Raw genomic sequence first — 24,235 nt, forward strand, 5'->3', positions numbered from 1 at the left:
AATGGAATGAAATTTGAATGGTCAGTCAGAAAAATAGGCTGAAAAATGGCAGATGGAGTTTAATACAGATAAGTGTGAGGTATTGCACTTTGGAAGGAAACACCAAGGTAGAACATACAAGGTAAATGGTAGGGCACTGAGGAGTGCAGTCGAACAGAGGGATCCAGGAATACAGATACAAAATTCCCTAAAAGTGGCGTCACAGGTAGATAGGGTCGTAAAGAGAGCTTTTCGTACATTGGCATTTATAAATCAAAGTATTGAGTATAAGAGTTGGAATGTTATGGTGAGGTTGTATAAGGGCATTGGTGAGGCCAAGCTTGGAGTATTGTGTGCAGTTTTGGTCACCGAATTACAGGAAGGATATTAATAAAATTGAAAGAGTGCAGAGAAGGTTTACAAGGATGTTGCCAGGACTTGAAAAACTGAGTTACAGAGAAAGGTTGAATAAGTTAGGACTTTATTCCCTGGAGCGTAGAAGAATGATGGGAGACTTGATAGAGGTATATAAAATTATGATGGGGATAAATAGAATGAATGGAAACAGGCTTTTTCCACTGAGGCTGGGAGCGAAAAAACCAGAGGACATGGGTTAAGGGTGAAGGGGGAAAAGTTTAAAGGGAACATTAGGGGGGGCTTCTTCACACAGAGAGTGGTGGGAGTGTGGAATGAGCTGCCAGATGAAGTGGTAAATGCGGGCTCACTTTTAACATTTAAGAAAAACTTGGACAGGTATATGGATGAGAGGTGTATGGAGGGATATGGTCCAGGTGCAGGTCAGTGGGACTAGGCAGAAAGATGGTTCAGCACAGCCAAGAAGGGTCAAAAGGCCTGTTTCTGTGCTGTAATGTTCTATGGTTCTATGGTTCATATTGAATGGGAGAAAACACAAATGACCTAATGGCCTACTCCTGATCCTAGTATCTATGTTTTTTTTACCTCGACTGTTTTTATAACTAAAAATTGGTAAATTTAGTGGAAGGACTAAAGGTTCTTGATTTGTAAGGGTGTCAAAAGTTACAGGGAGAAGGCAAGAGAATGCGTTTGAGAGGGAAAATAAATCAGCCATGATCATATAGCAGAGCAGACTTGATGGACCAAATGGCCTAATTCTGCTCCTATTTCTTATGGTCTGGTTTCTGGTTAAAATTTGCCTTTATTTGTTGAGGAATTTATTATCAAAAATCTGTGTGGTAAAATGAAACAGAATTAGTGATTTCCCTGTTGCAACAGCAATAAAATAGACAAATATGTTGACAGACGGCTGACTCATTTTGTTTTAGACCCTGGTTATGCAGGTAGGCCTGTCCGGAACTATTTATGGAAATCATGGTAGTTTCCAGTAAATTGCTTATCAGAAGTCTTGTCTTATATGGAGTTGTAAGTCACTTATAAGGGAGACAAGGGAGACCCTGAACAGTATAATATTATTGAATTGAATTGACTTTATTACTTACATCCTTCATATACATGAGGAGTTAAAATATTTACGTTATGTCTCTGTCTGAATGTGCAATGTACAATTTATAGTAATCTATAATAAATATTATGTACAGCAGGGTAGTGAATATAACATAGAAATACAGTTGTGTCAGCATGAATTAAGCAGTCTGATGACCTGGTGGAAGAAGCTGTCCTGGAGCCTGTTGGTCCTGGCTTTTATGCTGTGGTACCGTTTCCTGGATGGTAGCAGCTGGAACAGTTTGTGGTTGGGGTGACTTGGTTCCCCAGTGATCCTTCAGGCCCTTTTTACACACCTGTCTTTGTAAATGTACTGAATAGTGGGAAGTTCACATCTACAGATGCACTGGGCTGTCCGCACTACACTCTGCGGACGGAGTCCTGTGATTGAGGGAAGTACAGTTCCCATACCAGGCAGTGATGCAGCCAGTCAGGATGCTCTCAATTGAGCCCCTGTAGAAAGTTCTTAGCATTTGGGGGCCCATACCAAACTTATTCAACCATCTGAGGTGAAAGGGGAGCTGTTGTACTTTATCACCACACAGCCGGTATGTACAGACCACGTGAGATCCTCAGCGATGTTTATGCCAACGAACTTAAAGCTGTTCACCCTCTCAATCCCAGATCCATTGATGTCAATAGGGGCCAGCCTGTCTCCATTCGTCCTTTGTTTTTGCAACATTGAGGGAGAGGTTGTTTTCTTGACACCACTGTGTCAGGGTGATGACTTCTTCTCTGCAGGCTGCCTCATTATTATTTGAGATTAGGCCAATCAGTGTAGTGTTGTCAGCAAATTTAATTAGCAGATTGGAGCTGTGGGTGGCGACTCTGTCATGGGTATACAGACAGTAAAGGGGGGGCTTAGTACACAGCCCTGAGGGGCACCTGTGTTGAGGGGCAGAGGTGAGGGAGCCCACTCTTACCACCTGCTGGTGATCTGACAGGAAGTTCAGGATCCAACTACAGAAGGCAGGGTGAAGGCTGAGGTCTCTGAGCTTCTTGTCGAGCCTGGAGGGAATTATGGTGTTGAGTGCCGAACAGTAGTCCAAGAACAGCATTCTCACATAAGCATCATTCTTCTCCAGATGTGTAAGGATGGTGTGTAGAGCTGTGGCTATTGTGTCGTCTGTCAATCGGTTGTGTCAGTAGGCGAATTGTAGGGGGTCCAGTGTGGGTGGTAGCATGCTGCAGATGTAGTCCTTGACCAGCCTCTCATAGCATTTGCTTATTATTGAGGTGAGTGTGACAAGATACCAGTCATTCACACATGTTACCTTGGTCTTTTTAGGTATCGAAACAACAGATGTTTTGAAGCAGGAGAGTATTCTACACTGGAAAAGGGAGAGTGTAGCGATGTGCTACACACAGCGCTGAAATAACGACACGCAGTCGGTAAATCGTTTCAAGACTAGTTTATTCAAACTTCGCGGCGCTGGCATTTAATCCCCAGCGCCCGCCCTCTCCGGGCGGAAATGACATCAGAGGTGCATTACCAAAGTCTCTCCCCGTGCGCTGGCTATTTGTGAGCCGGTTCGCCTGCACAGAAAGTGGGTCGCCACAAGAGATTAAAATCAAGATTGTTTCATGGTGGTTCATGGGATGTTTGGAGCTTCTCCATGTGATCTGTCTTGACGCGTCAATGATGGGATCCCCGGTGACTAACGACTGAGTGGTTAAGACTATAGAATTGTTAATTGTTGATAAATATTACAATGCAACCTTGAGGCTCATTTATTAATGGGGAATCAAATAAAGAAGTCCGACAACAACACACACAAAATGCTGGTGGAACTCAGCAGGCCAGGCAGCATCTATAGGGAGAAGCGCTGTCAACGTTTCAGGCCGAGACCCTTCGTCAGCGCTTCTCCCTATAGATGCTGCCTGGCCTGCTGTGTTCCACCAGCATCTTGTGTGTGTTGTTGTTTGAATTTCCAGCATCTGCAGATTTCCTAGTGTTTGCTAAAGAAGTCTGAGTTTTGTTTGATAGTTGAATTGGATTAGATTTGCTGCTGTAATTAGAGGCTGAATTAGCTCTGTAGTAGAGTTAAATTTACTTGCGTTACTAATTTCTTTATTCTTTTAGTTGAGAGTTAAGTAAAGTTACTTAATCAAGCTATTTATGAAGTTATGTCTTCCACTGCCAACTCAGTCACTTATGAGGGATAAAAAAAACCCTGAGCAGTTTTGTGACCGTCAGGAAGTTACGTTGCAGGTTTATAAAACTTTTCTTTAGGCCCGATGAGGACTATTACATTCAATTGCCAGAACAAATAGTGGAAAAGTTATGAAGACAGATGTTGGTAAGACCTCAGATAAAGTCAGGAATCAAAAGGATGAGGATGGTGCTACTAGTGTCCTGAGCTTCATATATTTTAATGCAAGAAGTATCATCGGAAAGACGAATGAGCTCAGGGCATGGATCGATATCTGGAAAAATGATATTGTAGCCATTATTGAGTCTTAGTAGCAGGAGGAGCAGAAATGACAGCTCAGTATTCTGGGGTTCTGGTGTTTTGGATGTGACAGTGGGAGGGATGAAAGGAAGCGGGGTGGCATGACAAGTCAGGGGAAATAGCACACCAGTGCTCCGTCAGGACAGACTGGAAAACTCATCTAGTGAGGTGTTAATGGTGGAACTGAGAAATAAGACCACATTAATGGGCTATATTACAGATCACCCAACAGTCCAACGGATTTAAAGGAACAAATTTGTAGAGCAATCACAGACTGTTTTAAGAAACATATTGTTATAGTGGGTGATTTTAATTTACTATATATTGACTGGAACTCCCATTCTGTAAAAGGAACATATGGGGTAGAGTTGGTCAAATGTGTCCAGGAAAGATTCCTTAAGTCCCAACGAGAGAGTGTGCGATATGTGATCTGCTATTAGGGAATGAGACAAGGCGGGTGACAGAAGTCTGTGCAGTGGAACACTTTGCATCCAGTGACCACAATGTCATCAGTTTCAAAGTAAACATGCAGAAAGATAGGTCTGATCTCCAGGCTGACATTCTAAATTGGAGAAAGGCCAATTTTGATGGTATTAGGAATCATCTGGCAAATGTGGATTGGGACAGGCCTTTTTCTGGCAAAGGAGTACTTGGCAAGTGGGAGGCCTTCCCGTGACAAGTCAGGGGAAATGTCACACTTGTAAGCTTGTATGTGCCTGTCAGAATAAAAATTAAAGATAACAAGTGTAGGGAACCTTGGTTTTCAAGATATTGAAGCCCTGGTTCAGACAAAAAAGGAGGTGCATAAAAGGTACAGGCAGGTAGGAGTAAATGTGGTGCTTATGGAGTATAAGAAATGCAAGAGAACACTTAAGAAAGAGATCAGGAGGGCTAAAAGAAGGCATAAGGTTGCCCTAGCAGACAAGGTGAATGAGAATTTTAAGGGATTCCACAGATATGTTAAGCGCAAAAGGATTGCAAGGGACAAAATTGGTCCTCTGGTACACCAGAATGGTAATCCATGTGCGAAGCCAAAATCTATGGGAGAGATCTTAATTTTTTTTTTTCGCATTTGTATTTACTCAGGAGACGGACACAGAGTCTATAGAAGTGAGGCAAAATAGCACCAACTTCAAGGACCCGAAACAGATTACTGAGGAGGAGGTGTCTGATACCCTGAGGCAAATCAAGGTGTTGCCTTGGACCCTAGAAGTGCAGAAATTTATGGGGCCCTTGCAGAACTACTTAAAACATCCTTAAGCAACAGGAAAGGTACCAGAGGACTGGAAGATAGCCAATGTTGTTCAGCGAAAGTCCCTAAACATAAACCAGGAGATTATAGACCAGTGAATGTGACATCAGTTATGGGAAAGTCATTGGAAGGTATTCCAAGGGACCCGATATATAAGCATTTGGATAGACAGGGACTGATTAAGTATAGTCAGCATGGCTTCGTGTATGGTAGGTCATCTAACCAATCTTATAGAGTTTTTCGAGGAAGTTACCAGGAAAGTGGATGAAGGCAAGGCAATGGATGTTGTCTACATTGAGTTTAGCAAGGCGTTGGCATTATAAAAGCACCTGCTTGGGAGGTTGGTCGAGAAGGTTCAGTTGCTCGCCATTCAGGATGATGTAGTAGATCGGATTAGACATTGGCTCTGTGCGAGAAGCCAGAGAGTGGTAGTACAGTAGATGGTTGCTTCTCTGACTGAAAGCCTGTGACTTGGTGCTGGGTCCTTTGTTGTTTGTCATCTATATAAACAATCTGGATGATAATGTGGTTAACTGGATCAGCAAATTTGTGAATGATACCAAGATTTGGGGGTGCAGTGGGTAGCAAGGAAGACTATCAAAGCTTGCAGCAGGATGTGGGCCAGCTGGAAAAATGTCAGATAGAATTTAGTGCAGACACATGTGAGGTGTTGAACTGTGGGTGTCATACGGTGGGCATTGGGAGTGGACGCAAATGTAAGATATAGACACTGAACTACCAGGAACAGGACTAGGCGTGAGAAGGAAGCAAGGAAAGTGGGGAAGAAAGGTCGCAGAACATGACACAGGCCCTGGATGAGACAAGGATTCCGGGCCCGGGCTAGGACTTAACGAGGTTAGCAGAACCAGGACATGGAACTGGGAACTAGGAGCCTGGGCTTGGACTCTGAGCCAGAGATTGGGCAAGGACCCAGAACCTGGGTCTTGACTTGGGCTTGGACCCCAGAACTAGGTGAGGACATGACGAGGTTACACGACTGGACGTGAGACTCATGGACAGAACAAGGGAACCCCAGCACAGCACGAGGGAACTTCAGCACCGGGCTGGGCAAGCTTCTCTTGGGCTGGGCGAGACGTGGCTACAGGACGAAGAGAGGCAACAGGGCTGGGCGCGAGACTCCTGGACAGAACAAGGGAATCCCAGCACAGGACGAGGGAACTCCAGCACTGGGCTGGGCAAGGCACATGACAAGACGAGAACACAAAGCTGTGGCTTGGACAGGACAAGGACCTTGGACGTGACTAGGACTGGACGAGACCCCGAAGTCTTGACTTGGTCAAGGAAGAGACAGGAACGCAAAGCCTTGGTCGAGGGAGGACAGGAACGCAGAACACAGAGCCTGGGTCAAGGGAGAACAGGAATGCTGAACACAGAGCCAGGACCCCTTCCTGGGTACAGGACGTAGGGCCGAGACTCATTACACAGAACACAGAGCAGGGACCCCTTCCTGGGTACAGAACGTAGAGCCAGGACTCATAACACAGAACGCTGAACACGACCAGACAGTTCCCAATGCTAGGTAGCGGCAAAACGGCCGGACCTACCTAGCGAAGGCGTAGACACAGACAGACAGTTCCAAACAGGGTAAGGTTCCAGACACAGACGAGGCGAGGCGAGGCCCCAGGCGGAGGCGGGGCGGGGCGAGGCTCAAGGCAGAGGTGAGGCGAGGCTTCAGACAGAGGCGAGGCGAAGCTCCAGGCAGAGGCGAGGTGAAGTAAAGCAAGGCAAGGCTCCAGGAGGAAGGTGAAGGGAAGGGATACAGACAGGGGATTTGGACAGGAACAATACAGCAGCCAGAGGCTGAATCCTGAAGCTATTTATGAGGCCAGCCCAAACAAGAAACAACTGCCTCAACAGAAACTGGGGAAACCCGGAAAACGTGGAATAAGGAACATGGACCCTGAACCAGAATGTGGATTTCACGGACTAGATCATGACAGTGCATGAACCAACTAGCGAAGGACTTACACAGTGAGTAGTAGGATATTTAGGAGTGCAGTGGAACAGAGGGATCTGGGAATACAGATCCATAACTCCTTGAAAATAGCATCACCAGTAGATAGGGTCATAACGAAAGCTTTTGACACATTGGCCTTCATAAATCAAAGTATTGAATATAGGAGATAGGATGTTATGTTGAAATTGTACGAGATATTGGTAATTGTAGGTGAGACACACAAAATGCTGGTGGAACGCAGCAGGCCAGGCAGCATCTATAGGAAGAAGCACAGTCAATGTTTTGGGCCGAGACCCTTCGTCAGGGCTTGCCTTGGCACAAAGTCCTGATTTGAAAGGCCTGTTCCTGTGCTATACTTTCTGAAATAGCACAAGCCAAAGGGAGGGACTCTCAAATCTCTGTGCATTCAGCAGGAGATAAAAACAACAATCAGCTAGAGTCATGTTTGTGAACTAAACAGAGGTCTCTGGAAAAACAGAGGTAGTATCACGTGGCCAAAAAAAAACAGACAGTAAAAAAACAGCAGGAATTGTCATCTCAACCAGACAGTATTTGCACCCCTGGAAGGACTCCTGAACTCTGAACAGGGAGCTGCATGGCCATGGGACTGAGTGGAGTCTTAAAAAATCAGGTTGAAATGGAAATAATTAAGTGTTTAACATAATTTAAGTAAGGTCAGAGAGAGAGTTATTGAAGCAAAAAGGAAATATGTAAATCAGAGGCGAGGACTCATCAAGTGACACAGGGCTAAACAAGGCTTGACGATCAGACAAGAAAAAGACGACGCGCCTGAGCAAATGTCAGAAACAGAATGAGATTTATTATCACTGGTTTTGTGAAGTGAAATTTGTTGTTTTGCAGTAGTTGCCCAGTGCCTAAAATTGCTATAAAGTAGAAAATAAATAGTGTAGTGTATGAAAAAGTAACGAGGTACTGATGGAAGGTTCAGCAGACCGTTCCGAAACTGAATGGCAGAGGGGAGGAGAGGGGCCGGACTGCACACTCCGATCCGCTTCACTCATGCCGCCCGACACGTCAATCACCAGGGCGAAGCAGTAATGTCACGTGACGCCCCGCCCAGTGACGTCACGACGACAGACGCGGGGGCGGGGCGAAGGCTCCGACTTCCGGGGCGGCCGCTCTGCTGTTGCCTCTTAAACTGGGGGAGTGCCGGCCGAGCTCCGAGACAAAATGGTCACCATGTACTTGAGGGTGCTGCGGATGGGCTGTAAAGTGGCGAACTTGAGTCAGCGGGCGAGTGGGAGGTGAGTGACGGTATGAGAAGAACTACCGCCTCCTCCCGACATCACAACCCCCGATCTCCCGACAGTTCCCCCCTCCCGATCTCCCGACAGTTCCCCCCCCGATCTCCCGACAGTTCCCCCCCCCCCGATCTCCCGACACTTCCCCCCTCCCGATCTCCCGACACTTCCCCCCTCCCGATCTCCCGACAGTTCCCCCTCCCGATCTCCCGACAGTTCCCCCCCCGATCTCCCGACAGTTCCCCCCTCCCGATCTCCCGACAGTTCCCCCTCCCGATCTCCCGACAGTTCCCTCCTCCCGATCTCCCGACAGTTCTCCCCCGATCTCCCGACATCACAACCCCCGATCTCCCGACAGTTCCCCCCTCCCGATCTCCCGACAGTTCCCCCCCGATCTCCCGACAGTTCCCCCCCTCCCGATCTCTCGACAGTTTCCCCCGATCTCCCGACACTTCCCCCCCCCGATCTCCCGACACTTCCCCCCCCGATCTCCCGACACTTCCCCCCCCCGATCTCCCGACAGTTCCCCCCTCCCGACAGTTCCCCCTCCCGATCTCCCAACAGTTCCCCCCGATCTCCCGACACTTCCCCCCCCGATCTCCCGACAGTTCCCCCCCCGATCTCCCGACAGTTCCCCCTCCCGATCTCCCGACAGTTCCCCCCTCCCGATCTCTCGACAGTTTCCCCCTCCCGATCTCCCGACAGTTCCCCCCTCCCGATCTCTCGACAGTTTCCCCCGATCTCCCGACACTTGCCCCCCCCCGATCTCCCGACACTTCCCCCCCCCGATCTCCCGACACTTCCCCCCCCCCGATCTCCCGACAGTTCCCCCCTCCCGACAGTTCCCCCTCCCGATCTCCCAACAGTTCCCCCCGATCTCCCGACACTTCCCCCCCCGATCTCCCGACAGTTCCCCCCCCGATCTCCCGACAGTTCCCCCTCCCGATCTCCCGACAGTTCCCTCCTCCCGACAGTTCCCCCCTCCCGATCTCTCGACAGTTTCCCCCATCTCTCGACAGTTTCCCCCCCGATCTCTCGACAGTTTCCCCCGATCTCCCGACAGTTCCCCCTCCCGATCTCTCGACAGTTTCCCCCTCCCGATCTCCCGACAGTTCCCCCCGATCTCCCGACAGTTCCCCCCTCCCGATCTCCCGACAGTTTCCCCCTCCCGATCTCCCGACAGTTCCCCCCGATCTCCTGTCGGCTGTCCGGTGTGCGAACGCTGATTGCGTTGATAGTGTATGCGGTCGAAGGTTTGGCCGTCGGCCATTCACACCCTGGCTAACCTCGGAGTCGTGGCGCAGAGTGGCCGAACTCGACGCCTGACTCCTCCTGGTTCGACATTTCACAAGTTGCATGGTTTTGCATCGTGCTGCTGCTCACGTAGGCGCTTGGGTTTGCTTTAAAGGAGCAAAGAAAGCAAGTGTAAATGCAGTAGAAATCCAGTCTCCCGAAATCCATACCAGGATTTCAATGTGTAATCGATGTCTGATTTCACTGGACCATAGTTTAATTTAGCTGTAATTTCGTGCGGATTATAAATAAAGTATTCTTAGTGAATAAACTGACTGGGAGGCGGTTCATAAATTAAACAAGTTGCGCTTTAGACGGAATTTTTTCGCGTAGGCAGCTTGACGTTTGCTGATTTTCCAGTAGATCTCTGGCCGTGTTTGGAAAAGTATAGAGGGTCGTAACTTCAAATCAGTAGAGCTTTTTTTTTACTGATTTCCAGTTTTATCACCATTAAACTGGCTTCGCCTGATGTAAAATAACTGTCCTTTCCCATAATTAATGCCTCCCTCGAAAATAGTAAACGAAACAACTCCCTTACCACTGCTAGATATGGGTTTGTTTGGAACTGTAAGCATTCTAATTGTTCTCAAAACTGAACAGAGGTTGAACCACTCTTTTCATGCCTAAGGTAGGAAAATGCGAACAAAAAGCTATCAACACTGGCAGTTGGGAGAAGACTGAGGTGCCCCTGCTATCCCGAATGGACTGAGGCTGTTCAATCTGATAAAAAAAATTCTCATGCTTAGCTGTCTATGAAATGAGCTATGATCACCACTGTGATCCTGATGTTAAGTACATTTATCTGATGCCAAGCATATGGGTAATAAGATTATTGTCTCTGATTCATAGAATGGCAAAAGTCCCATGATTGCTCTGTTCACAGCTGAAATCTTAGCAGTTTTAAAAATCCCTTTAAGTAATTGGGTGTAGAATTTCACCAAAGCAGATATGTTTTATGCACATCAGGGTTAAGATTTGCAACTGGGTAATGATTACTGACTTTTCAAGATTCAAGATCCATTTATTAGCAAATAATACATAAATTATACATACAACCTTGAGAATTGTTTGCTGACAGGTAGCCACAAAGCAAGGCACCTGAAGGAACAGAATTAACGAAAAAGAGAATAAAAATAAAAGACCAACCCTCAATGCACAAGGAAAATTAAAAATAATAATCATGCAAACAATTAAATTAAACAACAGCGTTCTGAACCAAAATTCAGTCCTCAGATCCAAAGCTGGAGTAGGCCTGGAGTTGTCAAACTTGGGTTTTAGTACACAGTGCGTCGGAGAGAATACCCTGACATATTTGTAATTACCTTACGCTTTTGAGGCTTCCTGTGAGGACTGTTGAATTCTAGACTTTCTTTAGTCTTTGCCCACATAGTGTTATCAGGCATGTATGGTACTGAAGTAGATAAATGATACTCTGGTGCTTTTGAAGAGTTCGGAATTCAGGCTGTTTTCAGCAAGATTCATTTAAAATGAATATCCTGGTTTCTGCTTTGAAGCAATGAATACGGTTTCAACAATAATGTGTCTCTCTCCCAACTACATGAGGGCAAGGATGAACCTTGGTTATTTTTGCTAGTCTTTTTACAAAATAACCTACCCTTTATGAATATGCAATATAAAAGGAGTAGGCCCCTGAATTTTACCCTGTCATTTTAATAGGATCATTGTTGATCGGATTGTAACTACTAGAATTGCTGGAATACAAAAATGCATGTGAATAAGTTGGCATGATACAAGGCTGTGTGATATAAATGGAAATTATTTTTAAGTCATGTATTATGTTTACATTCTAGGAGTTTTTTGACCCTCTGTGCTACTCCCACCCAACACAAAACTGAAGAAAATCAAGGTTCATTGAAAACCACAAAGCCTACTAAGAGCCCTGCTGAAAATACGGTGCAAGATAAGATGAATTCTAGTCCCTGTGCCACTCAAAAAATGCAAGTGCTGCAATTTAAAATGAATGAGTTGGATCGAGAATATCAAACCCTGCAGGCAAGTCTCCTTTTGGCAGTGAATGCGACAAAAATAGAATCTGCAGCCAAGACTCTATTTGCTACCATGTTTGTCACCCATGCGTGCACACTTTTTACTACTGCTTAGAAGTTGCTCACCTGGTGGTATTGAAGGACTTGATAGGAACTTTTAAAATGGGAGCAGCTATTTGCTTAGGAACTGTTAAAAGTTGAATCACACATGTAAGTTTTGGGTGCTAACTTTCCTTTCATAATACTCATAGCTCAATATTGAGCTGAGTGAGAGAGAGAGAGAGAGAGAGTGTGTGTGTGTGTGTGTGTGTGTGTGTGTGTACAGTACGTATGTATATACAAATGGTATATGTGTGTGTATGTATGTAATAGATTAAAGTTTCTTGTGTCTGATATGGGAGGACAGCGTGTTTAAGTAAGCTTTCACTGTTTGTACCCATTTCGGACAAGATTCACGAATGCCAACGTTAGAATGTGTTCTCAATTAACATCACGTTTAAGCACTGTCAGATGATATCTTCTGGCAAAAAATGAAAGGAATAAAAACAAAAAAATATATATATATATTCATAAAAATGAAGTCTCTCCATACCGTCTAATAATCCACACTGCCTCCCAGCTTCATGATATAGTTGAAGGGATCAGAGGTAATGAATTAAAAGCATTGGGTTTATAGACCATGATCAGCAAGGATCCCTGGTATCCCAGTGGTGAAAGCCTCCCATCCCAGCAAATTCCTAACTTTTATTTACATTCACCAATTCTCCTTTCCTGCCAATATTTATATTTAAAGTGGAGTAGTCTCTTCTGGCCTTTCAATCCACACTTCCCTGCAACCCCAAGCCCTAACGTAATCACAGGACTATTTACAATGAGTAATGACTCTACACAGTACATCTTCGGAAAACCCACTCATTCCACAGGTAAAGCTGTACAGAGATTCCTCGTAGAACGGCCGACACTGGAATTGAATTCTGAACTCTGGAACACCCCGAGCTATAATAGCATCGTGCTAACCACTAGGATTCCACGTGCTCTGATTTTGAGTAATCATTTTTCCTGAAAATCCAAGTACACCAGCCTAGCAAGGTTGTCACTATCTATTTTTCAAGTTCAAACCTCAGGAAATCTGCAAGTATGATATCTGTTCCATAAATCATTGTGGACTTTGCCCATTCTAAGTGCTCTTTTTCCTTTCCCATAACAATAGATTCCAGCTTTTTCCCCAGTTTTGATATCAGGCTAACTGGTTTTTAGTTCTGTTCGCTCTCACTGTCCTTTGCTACTTTCTAATTGGAGGGAATCCCATTGCAGAGCAAAGTTCAAAGTACACTTATTATCAAAGTATGTGTACTATATACAACCTTGAGATTCATCTCCGCACAGGCAGCCACTAAACAAAGAACCTAGTAGAACCTATTTCAAAAAATGAAGGCTGTCAAACACACAAGGTGCAAAAAAAACACAAGTCGTGAAAACAAAAGTAAGCAAATAACATTCATCATTGAAGTTCACGAAAGTGCGTCCACAGCCACAAAGCCTTCATCACTGCAGACAATCCAAGAGCCTGTTATTTGTAGCAGTTTTTTTTCTTAAAACAGATCCAAGAAGAATAGGATTATATTTTGGGAATAGTGTATATGCTGTTCAACATGGTGGATGCATAGCTGAACAATGAAGTATTGGAAAACTAGACAAATATGCTACATGCATTTTTGATGCTACTAATGTTTCCCTTTGCAACTTTGCTAGCAACTTGTAAGGACCTCTATTTGTCATAAGAACTAAACTCCATTGAATATCTAACTGCTTTTGGGTGATCAGTCACCTACATATTTGTACTTAAAATTATATTTGTACTGCAAATGTAGGAAATCTGAAATAAAAAAAAGTTCCTAAGAGCTGCTGAAAATACTTGGCAGGTCAGGAGGCCTCTGTGCAGGGAGGAAGAGAGTTAACTATTTAGGTCAGTTGCCTTTCAACAGAACTGGAAAATATTAACCAAGTCTTTTTTTTTCACTTATGAAAAAGGGTTATTAACCTAAGACTGCTTCTCTCTTTGCAGAATCTTACCTGAGCTGAGTACCTTTCAGCATTTCTGATTTTATTACAGGCATATGGAATCATCTTCATTCTCTTTTGTCATTGGCTTATAAAATTCTGAATAATTCTGAAATTCTGAAAGTTTAACAATTGAATGATCATAAGTAACTGGCCAGTAGGAGATGCCCCAAGAACTGCAATTACTATTAAGGATGGCCATTAGAGCCAAGCCTGTTTTTTCAGTGTAAATTTTGATTTACCATGTTGACATCAAATTATCACATGTAATTTGAGGCATGTTCAAAGGCATTGACCAAATTAGTTTTTCATTTTAATTATTTTTTATATGTAGTCAGTTTGCAAATAGCTCCCAAATAGAGAAATGTTTTAACACTGGTGTGAGCAAATGTTACTTGAAAGTGATATTTAAAGTGTGCTGGACTGTAACCTTGCATTCTAATAATTGAATTGTATTCCTGAAGCCAAATTTCAGGCCTGTGTGGAACATGAGAAGTTTGGATTCTGCACCGGACCATCCGAATGCTCTCTGCAGGTGAATTGCAGCATCAAGGTGGATGAGCGATTTGTTGTGAAACCGAATTGCAGGGCCTCTGATTCTTGAAGTTGAAGGTGTGTTGTCAGGAGTTTGTTGAGAACAAGCTCTTGATTTTAAACAAAACGAGCCAACTTCATGCGGATAAATGGTGGCAAACTGGGAATTGGTTGCAATTTTTTTAAGTTAGCAATTGGCAATGAATGACTTAAGTTGCATTGCGGCATAAACATGTGAAGTGGTAACACAAACATAATTATTGGCTTTAATTTACCTCAGCATGTGTTCCAAGTGGCCTTTTGATATCACTGTTAGGTTGTCAGCATTAATCAACTCTGCTTTGATGGATGCAGTAGGATTAACATCTCAAGAAATTGCTGATGCGTTGGTGCTGGTTTCCCTTCATGCTATAAAAGCCAAGGGTAAAGCCTTTGATCCTTTGTTTTAGGATCATGGAGATGTCTGGCACAGAAACAGGCTCATCAGCACACCATCTCCTTGCTGACCATTTTGCTCAATTACATTATCCCATTTGTCAACATTAGGATAGTGCCCTTCTATGCCTTACCTCTGTCTAACTGCTGCATACACTGTAATTGTATCTATCTCTGCTACCTCCTCTGGTATTGTGTTCCAGATATCAACTACTCTGTAATTGTCAAAAGCATCAACTACTCTGTAGTTGTCAAAAGCCCAACACCCAAGATACTATTTAAATTTCCCACCTCAACATTCATTGGAATATTTTTCCAGTGGTAAGAGTGTAAAAAACAGGAGGATATAGTTTTTATGTCCTCCTGTTTTTGATACACATGCCACTGGAAAATATTTTCTAAATTTGACTAGCTATGTTTCATAATCTTACATGCTTCTATCAGGTCACCCTTTGGCCTCCTTCATTCTAGGGAGAACAACCCCAGCATATGCAGTATCTTCCTAGAATTAGTCCTCCAGTCCAGGCAATGTCCTGGTGAATCTCCTGCACTCTCTCCAGGACAATCTTTCCTGTCATGTAACAACTGGAACTATACACAATACTCCCAAGTGCAGTCTAATTTGTGTTTTGTAAAGTTGCAATGTAGCATCCCAACACTACAACCTATGAAGTTAAGCATGTTATCTGCCTTATACCTTTAATTGCAGATTTCATCAGCTGCATATTGAATATTTGGAAAATTTATTGAACTGCATACATTTTCAATACAAAAGTTTTGTGAAAAATTGGCATATTATTGAAGGTATTTACAATATGTTCAGTTATTAGTTTTGTAAGCTGTAGGACATAATGGGCTTCATACAATCCCCCCTGGGTAAAGTAATTTTAATTGCACCAAATTAGCTGTATCAGGTTTTTTTCTTCAAAGATTATATTTTAAGTGTTTGCTTTATCTCGTGTTTGATCTTATAGGATAACTACAGAAGGGTTTTAGCCCATGCTGAAGACACTAATAGAAGAGTTCGAAAATGCGTAGAAGATGCCAGGATGTATGGTAAGACGAATTTCCAGTGTAAATTAGGGAAGTTGTACAAGAGGATTTCATGCAAAGTAATGGCTAGAGAAGCATGTACCTCTAATGGAAAATTTTCATTACGTATTTGTAACTTTGTACAAAAAATGAGCTGAAAGTAAAATTTGGAAGATACTGCAATGGGTATAGTAGGATAGTGTATAACATTTCAAGCAGAAGAACTCTTAATTATAGTGTTTAACTTTTTGGACTACAATTTAATTTTTTGGGACTAGTGTTCTTATGACTTGTGTAAAGCCTACTATTGCAACTGGGGGAATTAAATTTGTTTAATTACATTGGAGCCTAGTTTGATAATGTTGAGCATGATTTACCATGCTGTTGATAGCTGCTTTTTCAACCATATATCTCAGGGATTAGCTTAACTCTTATCTGCTTTCTGCCAGCCATGCCAGTACAGTCTGTGGTTGAGCTTTAATCTTGATTTCTGGATTCTCTTGTAAGTGCCCTTGATGTATGCAGCAAAATGAAAATGATTAGGAATTTGAGTAAGGGATAAATAAGACCAATAAAACAATTACATTTCCCAGTCTTCACCATAAACCCGTACATTTGGGAGGAAGATGAATGAGGTTGTCTTATGCCCAGAGCACATTTTTATTAAAGTTAGTAATATGCTTTTGAATGTGTTGAAATTGGTCTTTTCAAGCTACTGTGACAGGCTCCAAAGACCTTTAAGAAACCTTAGCTTGAATTGATTTAGCTCCCAGCTCTAAGAAGAAGCAAGTGCCAAATTAGAAGACTTGACAGTTCAAATATGTTTTAACAAAAGCTTACTTTTGCCTCACTAGGTATCCATAGTTTTTGCAAAGATATCCTGGCAGTTGCTGATTTACTAGAAAAGACCAGACAGAATGTAACTGAGATGGAGCTTGAAAGTTCTAATCCAACAGTTAAGAACCTCTACGAAGGAATATGCTTGATAAATGAGAAACTATGCAAAATATTTGCCAAGCACGGAATGGAGAAAATGAGCTCCCTTGGCTGCAAGTACAACTCAGCAGAACATGACATTGTTTCGCGTGTTCCATCTGTGGAAGCTTTACCCGGTACCGTGGTAAAGATCATGCAAGAAGGTTATAAGCTTCATGGCAGAATCCTGAGGACTGCACAGGTTGGACTGGCTATTGAGACTCAACCACATTTAAGAAAAGGGAAAAGTAGATCTTGACAAATACATGATGGTCACAATGTGGTCTGATTGTAAGAATCGTAATTTATGGAAAAGCGTTGAGTTTTTTTGACATCCTGTACTTATTATGGATAGCTATATAGTAATTTAAGCTTTAAAATGGTTAAGTTTTGACTTTGTTGCAAGGAGAGAAACAGACAATTTACAGGATAGTAAGTGCTTTACATGAAAGTGGCTAGTTCAGTTTCATGCATGAAAGGAAGTCAAATCAAAATGATTTCCAAATACACTTAAATATAAAGGCCTTCCTGAAATGGAAGCTCTCTCCCTGTCATTGCCAAAAATCTGTCAACTGTGTCTATTCTGATGTGGTAAGTGGTTGATGGGGATGGAGAAGGATGCTTCCTAGAGAGATAAGTTAGCTGCCAAGCCCTGCAGATTTGTGGATTGTGTTAACTTAGTTGAAGTCATTGTGCAGTTGGTAAAATTTGCCTACGTTGTTCTTAATTCTTTCCTCACTTCTTTCCGCACTAATGCCCAGTAACAAAACTGCTGATGCCCTTGTGGGGAAAAATAACAATTCCATTTGGTTGCATTGAAGCATTAGTGGATAATTGAGTACTGTAAAAGAAGGAATATATTGAGCTGCATCCCAATGAGATCAAGGAAATGTATGAATTAAAAGTGGAAAGGGTACAGGGCAAATTTTTAACATGGATTACACGTTAAATTTATGAAGTTCTTGTGGAATTGCAATTTAGTATTAAAATGCCACTGGAGGGAACTACCAGAGGAAATATGAATCTAGAATCTAAATATCTATGAAGGAGAGAGCCACAAGATTTTGCTTATTTTTCTTTGGAGAGTTTAATAAAGACTACTGTTAAATCTAGTCCACTTCCTGTGCTATTTGTGTAAGTTTGTTCAAAGGTTGGTTAAACCAGCCCTTTGTATCATATCCCATCACTTATTTTGGAAGTGTGGACTTGGGTAGTTCTTGAGAATTTCACTTGAATTTTGACATTCAATTTTGCATGGGCCTACATTGCACTTATTTGTAAAGTTACCTTCTTTTCTGCCTGATTTGTGGACAGAATAGTATGTTATTTATTTATTACAGTAATGTTAAACTGTAAATATATTTAACATACCATGACATGCAAGATTTTATTTTTTGTAATCGAGTAGCGTAGGTATGCCAATGGAAGTTGTAATATATTTATATAATATTTGGATTATTTTGTCACTGTTATGTGGACTGAAACTTATTGTGTGCCAGAAGTTTATATTGAGCCAATATGTGGGTTTTATCATATGCAAATTGAAAGCAGCTTAAAACTTAAACAAACATTGTTGACCAGTAAACATTTTTTTGTAAATAAAAGTTTTGGAAAAACCTTAAGTGAACTTACTTTGTCTTGCTTTCTGGATTTTAAAAGTTGTGCCATCATTGGGTATATCTTCCAAGTATGAAAAGGAAGAAAACATATAACCATATAACAATTACAGGCCGAATGCTTACTCTCACTTAGTCCCAATGACCTGCACTCAGCCTATAACCCTCCATTCCTTTCCTGTCCATATACCTATCCAGTTTTACTTCAAATAACAATATCATACCTGCCTCTACCACTTGTACTGGAAGCTCGTTCCACACAGCTACCACTTTCTGAGTAAAGAAGTTTCCCCTCATGTTACCCCTAAACTTTTTCCCCCTAACTCTCATCTCATGTCCTCTTATTTGAATCTCCCCTACTCTCAATGGAAAAAGCCTATCCACGTCAACTATCATAATTTTAAATACCTCTATCAAGTCCCCCCTCAACCTTCTATGCTCCAAAGAATAAAGACCTAACTTGTCTAACCTTTCTCTGTAACTTAGGTGCTGAAACCCAGGTAACATTCCAGTAAATCTCTGTACTCTCTATTTTGTTGACCTTTGGCTACTTGTATTTTATTTATTTAGAGATGCAGCATGGTAACAGGCTCTTCTGGCCTAACGGGCATGCGTCGTTCTCATATGACTAACTACTAACCTATACATCTTTGGAAAGTGTGAAGAAACCCACACATTCACAGGGAGAACATTCAAGCTCCTTACAGACAGCTATGGGAATTGAACTCAGCTGTTATTGAATGGCCATGCAGACTTGATGGGATGAGTGGCCTCATTCTGCTCCTATTCTTAATTTAAAACAATGGTTTAATCTAAACAACATATTTGGCTAGGCTTGGGTGGTGAATTAGTGCTTGGAACATAAGTTTTACTCCAGAGTTTTATTTTCTTTATAGTCATGAATTATCTTTGTTTCTCCCCAACTATTTAGGGTGAATCTATTCTGCAGGGCAAAGTAATTGAGATATAACTAAACTTTTCATTTAACGATACACTTTTGTCCTGAATTCTAAAGGGCATTTCCTTTTAATTTGAAATACTCCTTTATCTGAAGTTTTTATTTACACTGAAAACTTTCGAGTTTTTGTTGCAACACGCTGGGGGAACTCAGCAGGTCGGGCAGCATCCATGGAAAAGAACAGTCAACATTTTGGGCCGAGACCCTTCATCAGGACTGGTTTCTGTTGCATTTTCTTTAAGAATGCTGCAAGTGCCTTCCAAATGTTCTGATAATGGACATCTCTACCAGAAACTATTGAAAGTTTGGAAGGAAACTTTAATTTCGAATCCTGATGCACTTAGGAACTACAGTGGATTGTGGGGAAGATTCCTCTTGCTGAGCTGCTGAGCAAATCAAAGCAAAACCTACTTCTAAACCTGTCATACAGGATGCTTAGTAACTTCAAGGATGAGCTTTATTTGTCACATGTACATCAAAATATATAGTGAAATGTTATTTGCATCAAATCGAATCTTGCTGGGGACAGCCCACAAATGTCACATTTTCAGCACCAACATAACATGCCGATATCTTACAAACCCTAACCCTCTTTGGAATGTGGGAGGAACCTGGAGAACCTAGAGGAAACCCATGCGGTCAAGGGAAGACCATACAAGTTCCTTCCCCACAGCGTCAGGAATCAAACCCCGATAAAGATCCCCGGTGATATAAAGCAAGTGTTTTAACCATTACACCACTGAGTTGCCCAACGCCTCACCTTTACAGCAAGTATTTCTGGAGGTGGGGTTTGTACATTACTTCAGATGCATTACAAACGTGCTGGTAAAAACAAATATGCTTTACCCCCTGACAAGCATGGTGAGCCAGCTGTGAGTTGAGAAGAAATATTCGGGTGGATGAAATGACCAGATGAGAATTGTACTGTAGTAATACCCTCAATTTGATCATGTTCTTCGGTGAATATCTGCATGATTCCAATTTGTGGATTTATGGGTTGTTTGTGTACAAATTTTATGAATTGAAACCTGCTTGCTCTGATATTACTGGAACAAATATGCAAAGCCCTACCATTTTTCGATTTATGGTTATACATACAAAACAGAAAGAGTCAGCATTTGTCCCACCACATCCACATTGTGGGCATCTATCCATATTAATTCCATCATCCAGGCACAGAAAACTATGGTCCAAACTTGGCCCATAGCTTTCTGTGCCTGGGTGATTTTAAGTGCTTGTCTGAACACTCTTCAATGCTGTCAGCAACTCTGTTTCCACCACTCTGACAAGCAGAGCATTCCAAGTACTTCCCACCCTGTGAGTGAAGAAACATTCCCCGCCGCCCAATAAATCTTAACCTCTACTTAAATCTGTATCCTCTAGTTCTATTCATACCTGATGAAGGGAGACTGGGAGACCATTTCGCTGAACACCTACGCTCTGTCCGCCAGAGAAAGCAGGATCTCCCAGTGGCCACACATTTTAATTCTACGTCCCATTCCCATTCTGATATGTCTATCCATGGCCTCCTCTACTGTCAAGATGAAGCCACAATCTGGTTGGAGGAACAACACCTTATATTCCATCTGGGTAGCCTCCAACCTGATGGCGTGAACATTGACTTCTCTAGCTTCCGTTAATGCCCCTCCTCCCCTTTTTACCCCATCCCTGATATATTTAGTTTTTTTCCCCCTCCCTTTTTTTCTTTCTCTCTCTGCCCATCACTCTGCCCATTCTCCATCTCCCTCTGGTGCTCCCCTCCCCCGTTCTTTCTCCCTAGGCCTCCCGTCCCATGATCCTTTCCCTTCTCTAGCTCTGTATCCCTTTTGCCGATCACCTTTCTGGCTCTCAGCTTCATCCCACCCCCTCCAGTCTTTATTATTTCACATTTTCCCCTCCCCCTCCTACTTTCAAAGCTCTTACTATCGGTCCTTTCAGTTAGTCCTGACAAAGGGTCTCGGCCCGAAATGTCGACAGCGCTTCTCCCTATAGATGCTGCCTAGCCTGCTGCGTCCCACCAGCATTTTGTGTGTGTTGAAGGGAGAAGTTTCCTGCACGCAACACTATCTAAACACCTATTAATTTTATATTGTAACACGGTCATGTCCTCTCATACCCTCTGCCGGCCCAGTCTTCCATGTGAAATGCTTCATTGCGGGCACTTACATTGCCTACGTATAACAGTCCATGTTCCCAGCCTTCCTCGGTAATGGTCGACAACTCTTCTTCTGCAACACTGACAACTGCATTGGTGCTGCTTCATGTACCTATATTGAGCTAATCGATGTCATCAACTTTGCCTCTTGACTTCCAACCTGCCCTTAAGTTTACTTGGTCCATTTCTGACATCTCCCTCCCCTTTCTCAATCACTCTGTCCCCACAAACTGTTGACCAACATCTTTTATAAACCTACCAATTCAGTTCAGTTCAGTTTCAGTTTATTGTCATTTAGAAACCACAAATGCAATGCAGTTAAAAAATGAGATTACGTTCCTCCAGAATGATATCACAAAAGCACATGACAAAACAGACTACACCAGAAAATCCACATAACACTTGGCAATCCCCAAACCAGAGTCCGGAGAGGCTGCTGCGTATTAATATTGTGCTACCATCTTAGCGCGTTCCCTGGAAAGGAGCTCCAAACCAGACAAAACAAGACTACCCAGACACACCAAGTCAGGAGACCAACTCTAGCACCCAACAAACCAAAAACTAAAGCTACAAGACCTGCACAAAACCACATAGATACAACATATAGTTACAACAGTGCAAACAATACCATAATTGATAAAAAAAAAAACAGACTATGGACACAGTAAAAATAGTCCAAAGATGTTAAAAGACTGTAAGTTCAAAAGAAACCACCACACAGTTTCCTCAAGTCCTCAGGGTCCCGATAGACTCATCATCCCACGCAGGCGACAGAAGGGAATACCCCCGCTATGGACTTCCACAGCACCGCCGGACTCAGCCTCGCAGACGCAGCACACAGTGAAAGCACCCCGACCGCAGCGGACACCGAGTCCATCGAACCTCTGAGCCTCCGACCACCCCCTCTGGCACAGCTTCTCCGAGCACCATCCTCTGCCGAGTGCACTACAACGCCCCCGCCACCGCGACCCCAAGGACTGGAGGCCTGGTCTTCTCAGCAGAGGTCCAGACCTCACAGATTTCCAGATGTTTCTCCGTGCTCCCACGTCCGTTTTTCATCAGATTAGGATTGCACACGGCACCCCGCTTAACAAATAACAGATATCTGCTCCGGAGTGGCCGATGCAAACTGCGTTGTGCCGCCATCCTGGGAATGGTGACTATACCTCTTCCCACAAAGCTTTCCATTCCAAGTCATCAGTACTCCTTAAGAGAATGGTGTTTCCCCTCCTCTACATTTGATGCTGCCCTCACCCATATCTCCTCCATTTCCTGAATCTTCCTCATTCAATCTTCCTGCCACCTTGTCTTAAACTTCTCTGTCCTTGCCTACCACCCCGCATCCAACACATCATCCTCCACAAATTCTGCCATCTCCAAAGGAATCCTACCACCAAAGGTATCTTTAGCTTTCCGCAGGCATCGTTCCCTCCACAATCTCCTTGTCGATTTGACCCTCCCCACTAATCTCCCTCCTGGCACTTATCCTTGCAAGAGGCCAAGGTGCTACACTTGGCCATTCACCTCCATTCAAAGCCCCAAGCAGCCTCCCAGATCAGACAACGTTTCACCTGCAAAACTGCTGGGGTTTATTGTGTCCAGTGCTCCTGATGTGGCCTTCTCTACATTGGTGAGACCTGTCATAAATTAGGGACTGTTTCGTCCGGCACCTCCACCCCATCCATGAAAAGCGGAACTTCTTGGTTTGCAAACATTTTAATTCCAATTCCCATTCCCATTCTTACATGTCAGTCCATGGCCCCCTCTTGTGCCAAGATGAGGAGGGGGAGCAACACCTGGGTGGCCTCCAACCTGATGACATGAATATCTATTTCAACTTATGTTAAAAGAATTTCCTCCTCCTCCCCTCTTCCATTCCCCACTCTGGCCTCTTACCTCTTCTCACCTGCCTATCACTTCCCCAGACTCCCTTCCTCCTTCCCTTTCGCTGATGGTCCAAACTCTTCTCCAATCCGATTCTTTCCTAGCTTGTCCTTTATCTTTCCTACCCACCTGGCTTCTCCTATCACCTTCTAGCTATCCTCCTCCTCCTCCTCCCCTCACCTTTTTATTCTGGAACCTTCCCCCTTCCTTTCCAATCCTGAAGAAGGGTCTCGGCCTTAAAGATCGACTGTTTATTCATTTCCATTGATGCTCCCTGACTTGCTGAGTTCTTCCAGCATTTTGTGTGTGATCCCAGGCAATATCTTGATCAGTCTCTGCATCCTCTCCAGCACTATGACATATTTCCTATACTATAGTGAAGAGAACTGCATTAAGTACTCCAGCTGAGGTCTGTCTAATGTTTGATAAAATTTGAACATAACCTCCCCTACTTTTGTATTCAGTGTCTCAGTTAATGAAGGCCAGTGTCCTATGTGCCTTCATATATTATCTACATGCACTACCGTCCTCAAGGATCTTTGGATCTCTGTTCCTTAATGGTCCTTAGCACCTTACCACTCAGTTTATTCCCAAATTATCGCTCCATTATTCCCAAAATCTCAGAGGATTGTCACCTTGCTGTGGTGGTGAGGCTCGAGAATTCCTGAGATCCCGAATGTGATGCCATATGGAGTTTAGCCATCTGGCTCTTAACTCCTGTTACGGTCACGGATGGCGGTAAGGTCAAGGGGGAGGTCCCAGGCCATACATGTGTATACAAAGTTCAAAGTCAATTTTATTATCAGACTACATATGTTACCCCATACAACCCTGAGATTCTTTGTCCTGTGGCCACACTCAGCTCATCTATAGAGCAGTA

General features: G+C 43.4%; 1 protein-coding gene and 1 long non-coding RNA gene across 2 annotated transcripts in view; one reads left to right on the forward strand and one right to left on the reverse strand.

Moving 5' to 3' along the window:
* Positions 1 to 24,235, reverse strand: part of LOC140739410 (uncharacterized) — a 972,090-nt gene that overhangs the window by 803,287 nt on the left and 144,568 nt on the right. The window lies entirely within an intron of this gene.
* LOC140739407 (grpE protein homolog 2, mitochondrial-like) lies at positions 8,257 to 18,364 on the forward strand. Its single transcript, XM_073067689.1, has 4 exons — positions 8,257 to 8,409; positions 11,511 to 11,712; positions 15,710 to 15,791; positions 16,622 to 18,364. Exons 1-4 carry the CDS (start codon positions 8,336 to 8,338, stop codon positions 16,999 to 17,001), a joined length of 738 nt encoding a protein of 245 aa, XP_072923790.1. The 5' UTR covers positions 8,257 to 8,335; the 3' UTR covers positions 17,002 to 18,364.

The sequence above is a fragment of the Hemitrygon akajei genome, chromosome 15 (genome assembly GCF_048418815.1).
Source record: "Hemitrygon akajei chromosome 15, sHemAka1.3, whole genome shotgun sequence".
In the NCBI taxonomy this organism is placed as follows: domain Eukaryota; kingdom Metazoa; phylum Chordata; class Chondrichthyes; order Myliobatiformes; family Dasyatidae; genus Hemitrygon; species Hemitrygon akajei.